The sequence below is a fragment of the Aplysia californica genome, unplaced genomic scaffold (assembly GCF_000002075.1).
Source record: "Aplysia californica isolate F4 #8 unplaced genomic scaffold, AplCal3.0 scaffold00454, whole genome shotgun sequence".
In the NCBI taxonomy this organism is placed as follows: Eukaryota; Metazoa; Mollusca; class Gastropoda; order Aplysiida; family Aplysiidae; genus Aplysia; species Aplysia californica.
The window spans coordinates 473,120-491,021 of NW_004797724.1; the positions used below are offsets into that span (position 1 = coordinate 473,120).

The window sequence follows — 17,902 nt, forward strand, 5'->3', positions numbered from 1 at the left end:
TGTGTGTATGTGTGTTTGTGAGTGTGTGTGTGTGTGTGTGCATGTGTGTATGTGTGTATGTGTGTTTGTGAGTGTGTGTGTGTGTGTGTGTGTGTGTGTGTGTGTGTGTGTGTGTGCGTGCGCGTGTGGGTGTGTGTGAAAGGGTTACTTTACTTTACTTTGACCAAATTTCACAACTACAGTGACTCTATTTCCTCCGACCTATTTAACAGGGTACCTGGATGGGTGTCTTCCTGTCCGCCGGCTGCCTGGCCGGGATGTTAGGACCCATTCCTGCGGCGAGAATCTACGACTGGAAAGGCCCCCGGGTCCTGTTCGGCGTGTGCTGTGCTGTTATCGCGATATGCATTCTGGTTGTTCTGCTGGTGTATCAGCGTCTTGTGCCGTACTCTACAAGACGTGTGGCGAAAACTGTCGCGGCGAACGGCAAGATACCACACGGTCACCATTGAAGGATATAACATATTATATTATTGTTTCACCGATTTATGTTTCTGCATGTAAAATTTACTGGGTTTTATTATCGTAATGCAGAGTTACATTTCCCAACCAAACTCGGGAGATATTACCAATTAGCAATACGCAAGACTTGTCATCTTTATTGTAGGCCTACACGTATTTTTAAGGTGATAAGTCTCATCAGTGAGAGGTTTTGGCAAGCTGCAGCCAGCCAGATGGCTTGGCCACAGCGAGGAGACGCCTTTGTATAAGTGGGCTACCGTTATGACAGTCTTGTCAACAACATGAGTTTGGATACAGCAGACTTAAAATATATGCCCGAGTCTCATTATATGCATGATGTATCGTTTTAAAACTTCGTTTATACACAGCGATCATTCGGAATAGGCATACTCGGCCATGACACTGGTCCGACCACTTACAAAGTCTTTAAACAAAATTAAATGGACTAAAAAACAGGGAAAAAACAACAAATGAAGCAAAAGAATATCCACGGTGAATTGTGCCTACACGAGCCTTATAGTGTAGATTTTACACGGGGGAGGGGGGCTGATCTCGTGGCCTAGAGGTTAAGGTGTTTGCCCCTCATTCAATAGATCCAGGGTTCGAATCCGGATAGCGACGGAAAATTGTCCTCTGTAAAGTTGTCTTCTTTGACATCATTTCCTGCGGAAGAATCAACTCACAACACAGCAGCTGACATGACCATAACTTCCCACGGACCTGCGAAGTGCTCACATGAAAACACCGCCTGACCAGACTGTCCTCTTCGGCCAGTCGAGTAGAAAATTCCGGTGTGAAGACCTGCCTACAATACATTTTTAGTATTTCTTGCTATGGTAGCAACTTAGGAAGACAGCACACCATAAAAATAAACAAGTTGATCGGAAAGACATAAAGAAACAACTGGTAGAGACCTGAATGATTTTGAATATCTGCACAAGAAAATAAATAGGCCTAAACGTTCGAGAAAAAAGGGGGACAAAATGCTAAGGGACCGTACCCACCCACTGACATCGGAATTTCAATTATCGGCCCGCTGTACACGATATATTTCCCCCCAAAAGTTAGAACAGACAGATATAAAAATTAATTCGTTCCAACTGCAGTGAAGTTACTGAACACACTGAGTTACAAGAAACAAAGAGAGGGAGGGAGGGAGAGAGAGAGGGAGAGAGAGAGAGAGAGAGAGAGAGAGAGAGAGAGAGAGAGAGAGAGAGAGCGAAAGAGATAGATAGATACTGCAAAGGCGAAGCGTCTATAATATAATAAAATAATCACTGCTTCCCTTCCAAATTTGAAACATTGCCGCAGTCAAATTCACCCAGAGACGTAAACCTCATAAATTAAATGTAAAAAGACGCTCATAACCAGCAATGAACAGTATGCCTAACATTCAAAACGGTTTCATGTTTCATTGCCACAGAAACAGCCTGTTCACCCCTATCGTGCCACTCCATAAGCAGTCGCAAGCTTTGAATAAATAAGCGTACAATGAGGCTGGAAGAGTCTACCAAAAGAGTTAAAGGGAACATGTTTGCAACAGTCAAAACTGTTCCATTGCCATATATACCCTGTTCACCCCTTTCGGGCCATAGTTATAAGCAGACACAAGCACTGATTATGTAAGCGAACTATTACGCTGGTTGAGTCTACCTTACAGATGTGAGGGGAACTGACTCCTAATAATATATTGACTGCTGCGAGTGCTTGTTTTTTTCCCTCGACTTTTTACCGTCCTATCAGATCGTGACCTCGATTTTGACACCGATTCCTGACCGCGAAACGCTAAACAAAAACAGCCAAATGTGAAATAAAAAAATAATAATTGTCATGTTCTACCAAAGAGTTTAGTATCACTGGTATTACATACTCATACTGTAGTACTGACATCTCTGCTTCTTTGCTTTGTGTTTGTGTATTCACATCTAAAATAGATTTAATGTTTGTTGAAATAAATATGCAATGAGATACTTTCCCGATTATTTTAGCGGTTGAATATGCATACAACATGAACTCAGGATTTGTTTTCATTCACAACTCAGTGTTGCCGCCTCGAGGCCTCAAGTAAGATTCTTGTGTGATATATCTTCAGACCCTTTCTGGTCCCATCTCGCTTTGATTACCCTGTCAAGCAAGTCAGCCTTCGCCCCTGGTAGATAGATAGATAGATAGATAGATAGATAGATAGATAGATAGATAGATAGATAGATAGATAGATAGATAGATAGATAGAGAGAGAGAGAGATAGATAGATAGAGAGAGAAAGAGGGAGAGAGAGAGAGAGAGAGAGAGAGAGAGAGAGAGAGAGAGAGAGAGAGAGAGAGAGAGAGAGAGAGAGAGAGAGAGAAATGTTTTGCTAAGCGAGTTGTTTCAGCTTGTAAAACATGTATTTATTTACTATTACCATGTCTTGTTGTGTGTATGCAAAAGTGCACCTAACTTTTGTAACATTCCACTGCCATTGTAAACAACCATGACAAATTTCTCCCTGTGAGATGAATAAAGATTGTTATTGTCATTGTCAAAACGGATTTTTTTCTTCGTTTTTGATTTACGGTGTAATGTTTTTGCTTCACCCAATTGATTAATTCTTTTGCAAACAAAACTAAATCTACTTATTAAAGGTATGCATCTTAAAATCTGATTGCAGGAAATGGAATTTAGTTCTTGTAGGCATTCTGTTTTCGTCTGTAGAGGCAAACATGACTCTGCAGATTAAGAGGTGAAAATCCCTTCAACGAATATTTACTTGAGCACAAAACTGAAGTATCTAAAACAGAAGTACTACGACTATCGTCAGAAACTACGCCCATCCCTTTTTATGGAGAACCCCTTGTAGAAATATGAGTAAATTCAAGTACTTTGGCAGCATTATAATCCAAAACTGCACACTGCCTTGACGACGTCAACCAAAGACTTAAAAATGCAAGGACCGCTTTTGTGAAATTAAAAACGATATGGAAGTCAAAGATCACTTCATTGAAGACGAAATTAAAAAATATAAAAGCAATATTTTGGCTGAAGTGACGTATGGTTCAGAGATATGGAAAACAAACAAAACAATTCAAAGAAAATTAAAAAGCTTCCAAATAAAATATTTACGAAAATTTTTACAAAATGGAAGGATGGAGACGTCTAGTTCATTTTCTGTTAAGAATGCCGAAAGCAAGATTGCTTATCGGACACGGTATTGGAAACTAACTGGAAGAAGAAAACGAGGAAGACCAACTGGACGCTATAGAGGCATAATAAGGCATGAGGCAATCATCCACGGCCTGAATTTAGCCGAAATTGGAGGACGTGGCCAGGGACAGAAAGCGTGGCGTTGACTGCTCTCCGCCTTATGAACCTGACGGTATAGGGAGTAAGTGGGGGGCTCTCGTAGCCTAGAGGTTAAGGTGTTCGCCTGTCAATCAAAGTTCCCGGGTTTGAATTCGGGTAGCGACAGAAAAACTTTTCTTCTCTAAAATAGTCTCCTTTCATCTCCTTTCTTGCTCTCTAGCATTGTTCTGTCGTCCGCTTTCGTCTCCACTTTCTGCCCCCACCCCCTCACCTCCTTTACCCCCTCCTCTGGGCTTCTGAATCTTTCTGCAGCCTTTCTACTGCTACTCCTTGGCTCCTTCTTACTGCTGACTTTCAGGCACATCCCTGATCTTTTGGTAGGGAAAGAGCTATTCCTAGCCTTCTCGGACAGGGGCGAATAATCTCGGGGGACCCGTGTGCAAGTTGCGCGCGTTAAAGATCCCTTGGTGGTCTAAAATCGATAAGAGTCGGCTACGGCGCCATCCGGGCAAAATTCAAAATGTCCTACCAACTGAAAATGTTTAATGTATCCCCCGCACTCATATGACCTTATGCAGTTGCGAGCGCCATAAAACACTCACCAAAAAACAAAGCAAAACAAAAAAGAGTACCTCTGTTCGTCGTACATCATAATTATTATAGTCACGCACTGTCGAAGGGTGGTCAAGATACGTCATCTCCCTCCGTTTAGAATCTAGAGCGTTGTATTTTGCACTGGGTAAACTAACTCCGTTCCTAAGTGATCCATAAGCTGACTCGGTTTGATAACGAATAAAATTGAACTCGCTTCTTATTCGTGTTGACGTCATTACCCATTTGGTATACTTTGCTAAGTGGCGTCAGAGGCCTAGTGGTTAGGCTACCGGACTCGTAATCGTGAGATCGCGGGTTTGGGAAAAGCATTTTACACGAATTTCCCATTTAGCTTAAAGTCCTTTCGGTGATGGACATTAAATTCGGAGGTCCCGCCTTCTGATTAACTTAACAGTTTGATAGGGGCGTTAAACACATACCATTTCACTATTACCATTTATCATACTTCTGCTTCTCGCCACAGATAAAACTTACTTTCGACTTAAACTACCGTGTATTTTATACACGACATGTGATCGAGGGGAGTTAGAAATATTTCGTTGTAATTGTGACTTTTTTTTTACCACCGACTTCATCGGAAACTAATGTTTTAAGATTGACAGGTCTACTAAAGTTTGGATTTAAGACACGGAATGTTCTGGCGGTGTTCCTTTGTAATATGTAATTTCATTTCCAAACATACTTAAAACTTGTCGACAAAGCTAGATTATCTATTTTATTAAAGAGAGAGAGAGAGAGAGAGAGAGAGAGAGAGAGAGAGAGAGAGAAAGAGAGAGAGAGAGAGAGAGAGAGAGAGAGAGAGAGAGAGAGAGAGAGAGAAAGAGAGAGAGAGAGAGAGAGAGAGAGAAAGAGAGAGAGAAAGAGAGAGGGGGGGGGCGGGCGTGCATGTGTGTGCGTGTGTGTGTGTGTGTATGTGTGTGTGTGTGTGTGTGTGTGTGTGTGTGTGTGAGAGAGTGTGTGTGTATTCATCAGTATTTTTCAGCACACAGGCAGAACATGTACAAACAATCATGCAAAGTGAGATGTAGCCGTGACGCATACTTTCATAAATATCTCGGACGCAGTAAGTTGGGAATGCTATAGAGCGGTCAAAAATTCGTGGCACAAATTATACTCTAATATTTCTGTAACGGGTGAATCAATATCAACCATACTTTGCACAGCAGTTTTTATCAGTTTGTCTTAACTTAAACATAATTTTTTTCACAACAATTGAGGCTAGCTTAAAAAAGATATTTTCTTCATAAATTTATGTAAAATACTATAAATCTCCGTCACACAGAAAATAAAATTGACGACGTCACTCCCTACGTTGCGGGTCGAAGAAATGTCAAATACAAACTCGAGAGGCGGCACTAACCCACAATTTAATTCCTGCGAATCCCAACCATACTTTAACGCTGAAATAAATAAAGAAAGTTTAATAGATTTTAAAAATCAAAACAAAAAGTATCCAACCCCCCCCCCAAAAAAAAAACAACAAAAAAAACAACAACAACAACCCAATATAAAACGAAACTACCATAGATCGTGCGCGAATCGATCGCGCGGTCTCTCCCTACCTTCCTTCACCTCTGGCGCCTGCGCAGCAAGGCTAGCGTATGGTGCGGTCACAAATTCGTGACGCAACTTATCCTCAAATATCTTTTCAACGGGTGAAGCAATGTCATCGATGATTTGCGCAGCAGTTTGTCTCATTTGTCTTAACTTGTTCATATTTTTCCACGACAGTTGAGGCTCGATTGAAAAACTTTTCTTCCTGAATTTATATAAAATACTCTACAACAAAAGTTACGCAAGTCATATAGCTACTTAAAGACTCGAGTGTTTAATAACGCATTTTTCGCTGGAATGTAGGCGATGAGCGATTTTTTTTTGGTGGTCAGTAATGTTGTGAGCTCATGTCACCAAGCTGAAAAATGCCTACAAAATTAAATAAGGTCATAATATGGCGGCGAAGAAAAAAAATGCAAACTGAGTATTTTTTTGAGCATGCCATGGTGAGCATTTTTAATCCTCTGAAAAGTGTTCACCCGACCGGGGGGGATAAATCGACAGGACGTAACGCTTTCTTCAGTCGAGTGTTTTGAGCCAGCAACCATGCTACGGCTCAACGAAGCAAATCGAGAAAGGGCTGTCGGCAGATTACAGGAAGGAGAGAGCCCAACAGATGTGTCTATAGCCATGGTGTGTTCCTCTAAACAATATGTCGACTCCGAAGACGTTTTCAAGTTACTGGAAGTACTGGTGATGCTCACAGAACTGGCCGACCACGAGTGACATCAGTACGACAAGACCGTGCCCTTCTGCGGAATCACCCGCGATGCAGCTTAATGTGTGCTACCGAATCGGCCCGAAATCTCGTTAGATACCATGGGAGAGCCATTTCAGGTCAGACTATGCGCCGCCGGCTTCCAGAAGGATAACTGCAATGTCGTTGACCTTTGCGACGTGCAGTCCTCTATGCAAGACATATTGGCAGCAACGTTTGGCGTGGGCTCAGCAACATGTGAACTAGGCCTGGCGACACTGGAGAAATGTCCTATTCACTAACAAAAGCCGTTTTTTTTGCGTCAGTCGAGGAGATGGAAGAATCCGGATATGGAGAAGACCCAACCAACGGTTCGCTGACAACGTCCTGCAGGTCGATGCATGGGGTGGTCCCAGCATAATGATCTGGGGTGCAATCGGCCTAAACCAACACTTGGGACCCGTTGTTTTCCAGAACATTGGACCAGGTCAGGGTAACGGTGTTAATGTACTGCGCTACATCTGACAGGTACTGGCGTCTGTGATCGTACCTCATTTCCAGCAACACCCGAACCTTATCCTGCAGCAGGACAAAGCTCGACCCCATACTACAAGAGCTACAGCAGCCTTCTTACAGTGGAACAATGTCAGGGTGCTGCCATGGCCCTCAATGAGCCCAGACCTCAACCCGATCTAACACTACTGGGACCAACAACAGCACCTCAGCTGCAGCGAGCCATCACGCAAATTGGTGCAAATGTGAACATGGGCATCATTCACAGACGTGTGAGGTCAATGCTAAACATGCCATGTTGTTGTGAGCACAAATGGTGGGCACACACGCTACTGATTTAAAGTTGACATCTCCGACCAATGAACATACCCTCTACCTCAAGTACATCATTTTCCACAGTAAATTCAACCTGTTTGCTCTCCAACGGGACTGGCAATGCTTACAGGGGAATCTCCTTCAACAAATGGGACCAAAAATCAATAAAATCACTTACCAATGCCATTATCTTCCTTTATTTTGTATATCACTTGCGTTTCTTTTGTTGTTGAGTATACTACAAATCTCCTTCACGCGGAAAATGGAATTGTTCACAGTTTCCGCTTCTCACACATTTGTATACGCATTTAATAATATAGCCTACGTCACAGATCACCAATGATACTTTTCAGTGGCAAAACTAGTTACAAGATATTAATTTTATAGTGAACAACTTTTTTGTACTAAAAGTTCCCAAGACATGCGTTGAATAAAGATAATCTCGCTATTAGAAAAAAAAAGGACGGACTTGCTTTTAAAAGCGATATCGTGAAAGCTGTAAACCTTCTAAAACCTGATTACAAACTCAGTTCACGCAAGCGTGGTATTTCTTTCTTTTTTCTTTTTACAAATTCACTCCGCTGCAGGGCTTGGCAGGTGGAGTCTCTTCTCCAAGTACATTTTGTTAATGCATGATTGTCATGTTTTACGCCCCCGTGTCTCATTCAGAAGCTGTCTGGGCCAACCTCGGCTCAGTGGGAAACGGCATCTCAACAGAAACACTGAGGAGAAAGGCCTACTCCATAAAATTAACTAACCCACTCGTAAATCTTTCGTCTGCAACTGCCAGGAATCTAAACTTTCCTCCAAAAATACTTGTACATGTATATATTTTTCTGTGTTACTATCAGCTTTATCTGTTTTCTAATTGTTTGCGGCTTTTGTGTTATATATAATTATATATATATATTTTTTTTTTAATTAAAAAAAAAAATTTTTTTTGGGGGGGGTATTTTAAAATTTATTTACTAAAAAAAAATATATCACACACAACCGATGCAGAAAATTAAAAAACCCAGATAAAGCAGATAGTAACACTGACATTGGAGGAGCTGATAACCACCGTGACCGACTATTTGTAAAATATAAAAGTCAGCTGTTCAGCACAAAATTGAAGCAATAGCAGAAGTGTGTATCATTTTTAACTTAGGAAACGGGGTTCTTTGGTCTTGATGTAAGGTTTTCGCCTCTTTCAAAAGTTCCCGGGTTTGAACCCTGACAGCCGAAATATTTTCTTCTCTAAAATTCTCTTCTTCCCCGTCCTTCCCTGTCCTCTGGTCATGTATTCATCTCCACTTTCTCCCCCCCCCCCCCCTCGACCCCCGGCCTCTTCTAGACTCTTCTTTCCATTACACATGACTAATGACTAAACATACAGAGTACCAGTGCCTTCGAAATCGGAACGTGGCAGTCTGAAGGCAGGGGGCCCTACTAAATAGGTATACCGGTCACATAGGTAAAAATCAGCTGCAGTGCAAGCTGAAGAACCAGCAGTCAAGTACCTCACAGTTCTTGCAGGGGACGCAATGAAAGAACAAGAGCAGGAAAACTGACACTAAAACTAAAGTGGAAATCAATCAAAGATCACCATAGAAAATAATGAAATGTTGACAATAAAACATTAGGTTTGACAGACAATCAAACGAAGAACACAGTGAATAACTTGAGAAGTTCAAGCAACTTTATTCTTTTCAAACTGCATTGACTCAAAAAATTCTGTATGCATTATTTTGTACACCAGCGTATCACAGTAATACAATGAATCGGCAGCGTTATGACAAAGGTACAAGGACAGATCAAAGGTTAAAGGTCATTAGAGCAGTGAGAGCATGGCCACCACACAGATTCAAGCTCCTGGTGCACATGAATTGAATGGCCACATCCCACAGGGTTCACTACACAGTTTACAGTAGACACGATTCAGTTTTGGGGTGCGTGGGTGACCAACTTTACCCAGGTCGAAAAGTTCAGCTAGCAGACATCATTCAATATTAAAACCCCTCCTAGCCTCACAGCTTCTAAATGAAGTCTTGCTTTGAATGACACCACGCTGTGAACTTTGGCCATTGCAAGTTGCATCCCCAACTCACCCGTATAACATCCAACAACTTCCAACTCACTGGTATCTGGAGTGGACAGAGAAAGTGCATGTTTGAAACATCAAAATAATATGCAATAAATTTACAGAGTACATCCCACCACATTGATAATGATAATATATTGTATCCATGGGATAAATGGATCAGGCAGTTTTCTACTATGAGCTTTGTGCACAGTGCGCGTCTTTGAGGTACTCTACTCTCTTACTTGGAAGATAAGTCACCAGCCGTAAAACCGTGGAAGAAAAAGCACAGACACTGACGCACACAACCATCACACAATGCAAAACAGGAACTTATCTACAGAGCCCACAGAGAAAGTATCGACAGAATAAGTCTTTCGGAGTCAATTAAGCGGACACTCCTACACCATTTAGGAAAAGCAAATTACATATGACTTGATGACTGTGTACTAGTAATCAACTTTACAACTTTAAAACCAGTGACTGGTACAAGAAAAAATTAACAGGCTATGAAATTGGCAGCTTGAAATCTCTCAAACTTCAACCCTATAAGGTGATAGTCAGCATAAAGTGAAACATTCAAATCTCATTTTTAGCCATGTTGCACATACAGTTGACATTGAACTTCTTAACGAAAAAAAACCCATGTCATTAAAAACAAGCACCCCCCCCCCAAAAAAAACAAAAAACAAAAAAACAACCAACCAAAACAAAATAGAAACAATAAACTATTTTTTCTCTTGAAAATTATAAAACTAAAAAGGTCACAAAACCAACAACTGTCTTCATCAATGTCCATGTCCATAACAAAGTTATGCAAAAGGAAATAATGCATAAACAACAGCACAAGCCACGAGAACTGATCACTGCAGAGAACAAACAAAATTCTGCATAAACATAATCTACGACAATCAAAAGGTGTTTTGCTGTTCAACTTTATTGAAAAAAAAAAGTATAGCATGTAGGAAGCATAACTATGTAGAAAGAGAAAGTAAATGTCGTTATAACACATTATTTTATTCTAAGTATGCAAACAATATAGAAAGAAAACTGGGTGCTCATTCCTCTTTTACCATAGCAAATTCATGACAGTACATAAATCCAGCCTTGTGTCCTTTTGCACACAAAGACCTTACCCTAAAAGCAGGCGAGCCTACATTTAAAAAATTAAAAAGAAACCCAACAAAACGACCCCTCCCCCCCAAAAAAACCAAGAAAACAAACCAAACAAAAAAACCCCAACAAAACAAACCAAACAAAAAAACCAACAGAAAACGAATTAAAATGGGAGCAGTTACTGTTCATTCAACTTCCACCATCTACACACCTTAATTCATTAATGGTGGAATCAGGCACTCATCAATTTTTGGGCATGTGGAGTGTGGAGTTTTTAATATTATCTTAAAGTAAGCCTCTGCATTTACTTAGTTTTTTTCGGCCTGTATTACCTTGCGAAAAAAGTAAATTTATTTTCCTTGCATTTTAATGAAAAAAGTACCCATCTATCTTGAATAAAGAAAAGTTATTTTCTATTGAATAAGGTTGGGGAAGCCTTTGTGTGAATGAGAAATTTAGTGAGAAAATGAGCGCCAACATTTGGTGACTTATAATGCTTGGGTGTACTTGGAAACTGTACAAATACATTTTGTGTGTGCCTTTGATCATCTTTTTTCTATAAAATTCACCCTGAAAAGTGTTTTTAAGCGGACATAAAAGGTGCTGTGCCCCCCCCCCCCCCCCCAAAAAAAAATATATAAGAAATGTGGCCAACAGGCAGAAGAATGCTGGCTTCTTCTTCTTCGATTTCATTATTTTGACGAGCGCCTGGTTTCACATTCAACAATGCATAATTTATTTGAAAGCTAAGTGAATTTTTTTATCACAAACACATATTTCTAGAATTATTACTGAAATTATATGAATGTGACAGCCCTGCACATTTCATTGATAAGTAAGAAAGTTTAATAAAGTAAGACAATATTTCATAAGTGTTACTGTCTATTCGGCTAGGATCTCCAGGCTGAAACAAACACTTTGTGAGAAATATTTAGAAAATGCACACACATACACACGTTTGTCAGTAGCTTCACATAAAACGAATCTCGGTGGCTGTCTCTGCTGTCGTAGAGGAACTATCAAAACTAATTGGCTCATATCTACAGCAACATTGGAGTGAAAGTTTTGCATTGTAAAGCTTCAAACCCCATTCTCAAATTCCATCTTTTTCTATTCAAACTAACACCTTAGTCAGAGGGCGGAGTCTGGACGGGTGTGGTTAGAACGTGTGTGCGTTACGACACACGCCGCATCCTAGAGCAAACTCCTCCCCTGTGGGCGGGTGTTTCACATGAAGAGGACACTCTTCTCCCTCCAGCTGGATACCCTTTGGCCCTGTGAACACACGGAAAATGGAAAATCATGAGATCAAGTAATCAGGAACATCACCTAAATCCATACACATTTTTGAAACCCTTGGGTTGTAAACAAACCTTCAATGCCGCATGTGATCTCCTTATCTTAATGAACAGTAACAGGTCTTTTTTTAACAACTCATAACTTTATATATATATATATAGGCCGGTGCTATTCGCCCGATGTCGGGTGACTATGCGTCCGGCTACTCGCCCCATCTAGGGTGGCTAACGTCAGGCTAGTCGACCGAAATCGAACCTAGATCTAGTTTTAGTCTTATACGGGGTGCCCACTACAGCTGGATCGGGCCGATCGGCCGACTCGATCGCCTGAAACTGAAAACAAGTTTGTTTTTGAGGCGACCGAGTCGGGCGATCCCATACGTAGTGGGCACCCCCCATTATGTAGCGTAAACACGGCCTCCCGAGTGACATGAAGCTATTGAGAGCACCTAGCACACCTCTGTGTTTGGCCCAAAATAGATCATAGATGACGTTTTTCAGCCATCTATTTTTGTCGTCTTTCAAGGTTTCCCTCGCGAGTTGACTACATTGTTGTAGATCCCCTAGATCTATCACCCTTTATTAATTATTATTATTCATCGGAATGCTGGTGACAAAGTAACCATCGATAGAAATGCAGCGCCGTGATGTTATTAAAGATTGTCTAACTACATTACTACCTCGCGTCTGAACGAGACTTGGGATCTACCCTTAGCACGCTAAGGATCTACCTCATCTTCTTATCGCGTGAAGGCCCGTGATACGAGTGTAAACAAACGTTCCAGCGCTGAGTAGAAAGCGATAAATTTTGTCTTCGGGCAGAAAGAGAGACAGGACGGGGAGAGGAAAAAAAGAGAGAAACGGTGAGAACGAGGGAGAGAGAGAGAGAGAGAGAGAGAGAGAGAGAGAGAGAGAAAGACGGACAGACGGACGGACGGACAGACAGACAAACAAGGGGGCGGGGGTTGTTTTTAGAATTATTGATTCCTGTCGTTCTCTCTCAGTGTCGGTTCACAAGCTGACCCGGTGCAATACAGTCATTATTGTACACATTATGGCCACCTCCATCTTCTTACATGACATGTACATATATAATAATGTCAATTTGGTCAGATAATTGCAGTTAGAGTCAAACTTTCACGTTATTTAAAAAAAATTTTTTATAGTAGAGGGTTTTACGGCGCTCGCGACTGCATAAGGTCATATGAGCGCCAAGGGGTGGGTGTCAACAGAGAAGTCTTTACAGGGAATCAGACTTAGACTGCTCACCTCTCTAGCTTCAACAGCACAAGGTCTGCTTCGACTATTAAGGCATCCCGGAAACAGCAGGTCACAAGAGAGTGACAAACATACAAAAGAAGTAGAGAAAAAAAGGACAATAGTAAGGATCAGGAAAGAAAAAGCAGCAGTTCCCTGTTGTAGATCAGGCAGTTATGAGCGTGACATGATGAATCAGCCCATTTACAATTCTACTGTGCTTGAACGAGAAATGTCCCCCCTTTGGGAATGGCCTAAAGACACTGCAGTCAGTGGCACTGCCCTGGTCCCTGGTGCTGTGTATACCAAACAATCAAGAACACAATTAAGTTTAACTTTTCATCACACCAACTGGTCTCCAAGCAGTTGTTTAGACAAGATTCAAATAAAGTTTTTAAAAAATCAGCTGCATTCTGGCAACCAAAGAACAAAAATTTAAAACACAAAGCAAGCTGGGATCTAAAAGTCTATGAGGTCCTTTAACTTTAAGTCCACAAGGTCTACACCCACAAATTTAATTTAAAAAATGCAACACAAAACAACAAGAGTTTGTTCATGATAAGTTAAAAGATCAACCGAAAAAGAAAAAGACAGCCATAACACAAACACATCCGGCAGCACATAATGTTTATGCTAAGAAAACGACAAGAGTGGAGTCTGCTTATACTGGACATGGTCAATCTGAAAACAGTGTTCAATCCAAAGCGAAAGAAAACAAAATCCCAAATTTTTTTCCTTCTCTGTCTTTGTAAAAAAAAACTATTGATTAGCCCATATGCTCCCATTTCTAAGCTGAAAAGGTTTCGAGGGTTATGTTGATTGAATCTTCACTAGCAACCCTCAAGTGATACAAGTTATCGAGTCTTATGCCCTCCAGGATAGCGAAACAGGAGAAAGAGAAACGAGAATGATTTGTCAGTTGTGGGCCAGAGAGAAACATTGTCAGTGTACAGTTTGCCTACATTTATCGCACACAACAATGGACCTACACACTGTGTATAGGACCGGTGAAGCAAGGACAGCAAAAGTATATCTGTTGGGCAACCTTCGGTTGGTCATAGCCTATTATCTCTGTCAAATTAGTTCACAAGAACAACTGCTGACAAGTGATGTGCTTCATGATGTCACTGGCATTGGGTGTTCTCACTTCTCTCATCTAGCACAGAGCACAATACAGTGTGCAGTACAATTCTACAGATCTACTCTTTCGTCAGTTGGGAGCTAACAATGGACAATGTCAAACAAAAAGCACAATGTGTACAACCTGCAGCTCGAAGTGCAGTAACTAAAAGAGGTAGATGAGAAGAATTTTTTTTAAAAAGTGAAATTCGCAGCACAAGCATGGCATTCCCAACTCTATACTGTCAACAATAATCTCTATTGGAGACTAAAAGCATGGCCTAACCAAAGAAAATCCAGCAGTCCCACAAACAAATTCTGGTTTGAGCAGACTCCACTGTATCTGCCTGCACAAGCACAAAACAACCCCCCCCCCCCTCCACATACAAATACTCTGAGAGAGAGAGTCAAAACAAACACAATAACAACTGACAAAAGAATCCCCTTACCAGCCGGGCAGTGGGGGAGGTTGGTCTTGGGAATGGCAGTGACTCTCTGGAACTCTTCATGGCAAAGGTTGCAGAAGTGGGTGGTGCCGAAGCAGAAGAAGACGGCCACGGAGCAGCAGTAGCGGCACTTGTACTCCAGGAAGTCGGCCCCGTGCTTGGCACACATCTGCGCTCGCGACACGTCGGAACACGCCCCACACACCAGCTCTGAGGAATCAAAGTCGTCCCCACCTCCAACAGCCTCATCGCAGCGTGCCTCTCCTCCATAGTAAGCCTGAAGAAGGAAAAAAAGAACCCAATGACAGACCTAGGGTCTCTGATCAGAAACAAAATAAAGACATCAAGCATATTTCTAAAACATGCTGATGCGGGTTCATGTTTGACATATTATTTTGCTACATTTTGCTATAGGACAAATATTCACTTTTAAGGACAAGCAGGCTAACCCAGATTTCGGGGGTTTCTAGAAATCTTGACCTACACCAAAAGTGGGGATTGCCCTACCTATAGGAGAAGTTTGGTTTCATTGGTCATAGAGAAAACTCTCCTTGTCTTTTAAAGAGACTGAATAAGAATCCAAAAACTTTAACTTCGATTTTCTCAAAACAGCATTTTTCGGGATAGCCCCCTTGTCTTTAAAAGCGACCAAATGTGTGTGTGCATGGAGAAAGGTCCCAAAGCTACTTTTGAGCACAGGGGAGAAAAGGCCAAACATTCGTTCCGGTAAAAAATTTAGTTCCACCAGAAAGCACAAGTTTAAACATCGGTAAATATAATATTGAAATAATTTTACAATATTTGGCTTAATATTTTTATTAGCTATTTATGCAGCACGTTTTACTTAATCAAAGGTTAAAACGGGCTAGAAATTGGGGTTTTCTTCAAACTTGGTTTTTGCCCACTCTACTGCAAAATGAAGCATAGCTTTAAAACTACTCAAGATATTGGAACAATTTTAAAATCAGCGTGTTCAGCATTGAATTGGCTGCAAGAATGTGCCCTTATTTCAATATATCAAAAATTTTCGACACCTGGGAACTTTTTCGAGGGACACACACAAATGATTTCATCAATGTCGGACAATGCTTGAGAACTGGCATACCAAGCAGGTAAAGGTGAAAAACCTAAACATTATAAGTAGAATGAAAGCAATAACAAAATAAATGTATTTTAAATCAGCCATGACGCCACAGAACAGAACTTGTGGCTGATCTAATAGGCCATCGACACTCTTCTAATACAAGTAACCCCCACCACCCCCTTCCTTATATGCCTGTGTACTACCTCTCACAAATTTAAACCCCTTCATTTAACTAAATGACAAGTCATATCAACGTGCACTTCTTCTTATTTTAAAAGATGCAAAATATTTGCACAACTCCTAGGATAATTACCTTATTGCACTTGAAGCAGACATAGTAAGCATAGCGTTCCATAGCAAAGCCAGCTGGGTCCTGGTAGAAGCGAGCGCCTGGTGTGGTGATGGCCTCCGCTCGGTCCAGGCCCTCGTACTCCAGTCGCATCAAAGCTTTACGCCGGACGTCCTCCTTCAGCGCTTTGATCGGTTCAAGGAGCGACTTGAGGGCTGGGTGCTCAATGGTGCTCTGAGAAAAGAGAGGATTGTTTGTGTAAAGAGGGGAACACTCACATAGTAATGGTCATACTGAGTAGGGAAAAACTAAGGACAAACAGAAAACATTTTTAAAAAGAAAGAAAAGGGACCTACCAGTGGCACCCTCCAATCACCCGTAAAATGAGAGGATAATTATCTACAGTGTTGTGCTCTAATTGTGTAACAGGAGGAAAAAAAGTCAAATTATTTTTAAACAAGTGCATGAGTCATTCTGCTGGTGCTAAAAATACCCTTAAAAATCTGTGCTTTCACTGGTATAGAAAAATTGTGAGCGTTGCTTCTCATTACATATCAGAAAAGCGATTAAAAAAAAATATTTTTTAAATTTTCAGGCAATGAGCTGCACGCTTAGAGCATAACACCATTGGTATGTGGTATGGCAACAGACTCATCTTCTTGAGACCTTTCATTCCCCTTGAGTTAAAGAGAAGCACACATTCATAAAGGAAAGACTGGGAAAAAGGAAGAATAACACTCTAACAGTACCCTTAAATCATACTCTTCTATTGTAAGCATTGAAAACCAAGTAAAATGTACCAAAAAAATGAAGATGAGAAACAGCCTCCAAAGTCCATTCAAAGTTAACAGCAAAAATTACACGACGTAGTTAACAGTTTACGAAAAAGCACTAGAAATAAAATGACTTCTCCTACTTCTCCACTTATGAACCCGCGTGCATATCGGTTTTCAGTTTACAAATCGAAAAGCTCAACATCCCAAAACCACGTTCCACATATCTATTAAAATTGTGATCAAAGTTCCGTGCCTATCTTTCTCTGATTGCCTATTTGACAACAGCTTCACCACCCATCCAGAACAGATTCTATGTCTGAACAACTTGTGGACGTAAAGAAAAAAAAAACCCTGAAAGATCTCTCAGACCGTACAAGAACACAAATAACATTCCGGATACAGGATGTCATTTTCCGAGCATTGTTCTAAAATATCTTCTTCAATAAATTCATGAACTTTAATTTCTGTTGTTTTTACTTACGTTTTCTTCTGCGTTACTTTCTTATCTTCCTTGTTTGTATAAATTCATTGTGAACGTTTTATGCACAATCTAGATCATTTTGGAGGCCAGCTACTTTTGGTCTAGTCTTTCAGTGGCATCCCTGACCCAGAATGATACAGCATGGTAACACAAAGAAAGGTACCTGATAAACTATTTGTCCTACTCAGGAATCAAACTTGTTCCCTGAGCACTTCACTCCAGTTAGCAAAGGCAGAGAGCCTGATCATTACACCACAGACACTGGCATTCTTTTATTTGTAGTTTTATATTGAAATACAGACATACAGGCATGAGGAACCCCCTGGGTCACTGAGGGGCTACACGCTAGACTAGCACAAAACTAACAGCACACCAGTCTTACCTTGCAGATCGGGCAGAGAGAGAAGCCAAACGTGATGCGAGCCCCGACGTATCTCTTTGTGAGGATCATCTTAGCACAGTGAAGGTGGAAAACGTGGGAGCAAGCCAACTGTTGGGGGGCGAGTAAATTCAAAGTAGCATTACAGGTGAAAGCT

General features: G+C 41.1%; 2 protein-coding genes across 9 annotated transcripts in view; one reads left to right on the forward strand and one right to left on the reverse strand.

The window, feature by feature from the left end:
- The window catches only part of LOC101849556 (major facilitator superfamily domain-containing protein 8-like), a 13,483-nt gene extending 13,031 nt beyond the window's left edge, over positions 1-452 (forward strand). The window contains exon 11 of the mRNA XM_035971541.1: positions 213-452. Coding sequence (XP_035827434.1) covers positions 213-452 — 240 coding nt within the window. The remainder of the gene's footprint in view (positions 1-212) is intronic.
- Positions 453-9,097: 8,645 nt separating this feature from the next.
- LOC101848305 (E3 ubiquitin-protein ligase MYCBP2) overlaps positions 9,098-17,902 on the reverse strand; it is a 131,588-nt gene continuing 122,783 nt past the window's right edge. For all 8 annotated transcript variants that reach the window (XM_035971539.1, XM_035971538.1, XM_035971537.1 and 5 more), the window contains 4 exons: positions 17,749-17,856; positions 16,134-16,343; positions 14,740-15,013; positions 9,098-11,891 (listed from right to left, as the gene is read on the reverse strand). In XM_035971539.1, the coding sequence (XP_035827432.1) occupies positions 11,776-11,891; positions 14,740-15,013; positions 16,134-16,343; positions 17,749-17,856 (708 nt within the window). In that variant the 3' untranslated portion in view covers positions 9,098-11,775. The remainder of the gene's footprint in view (positions 11,892-14,739; positions 15,014-16,133; positions 16,344-17,748; positions 17,857-17,902) is intronic.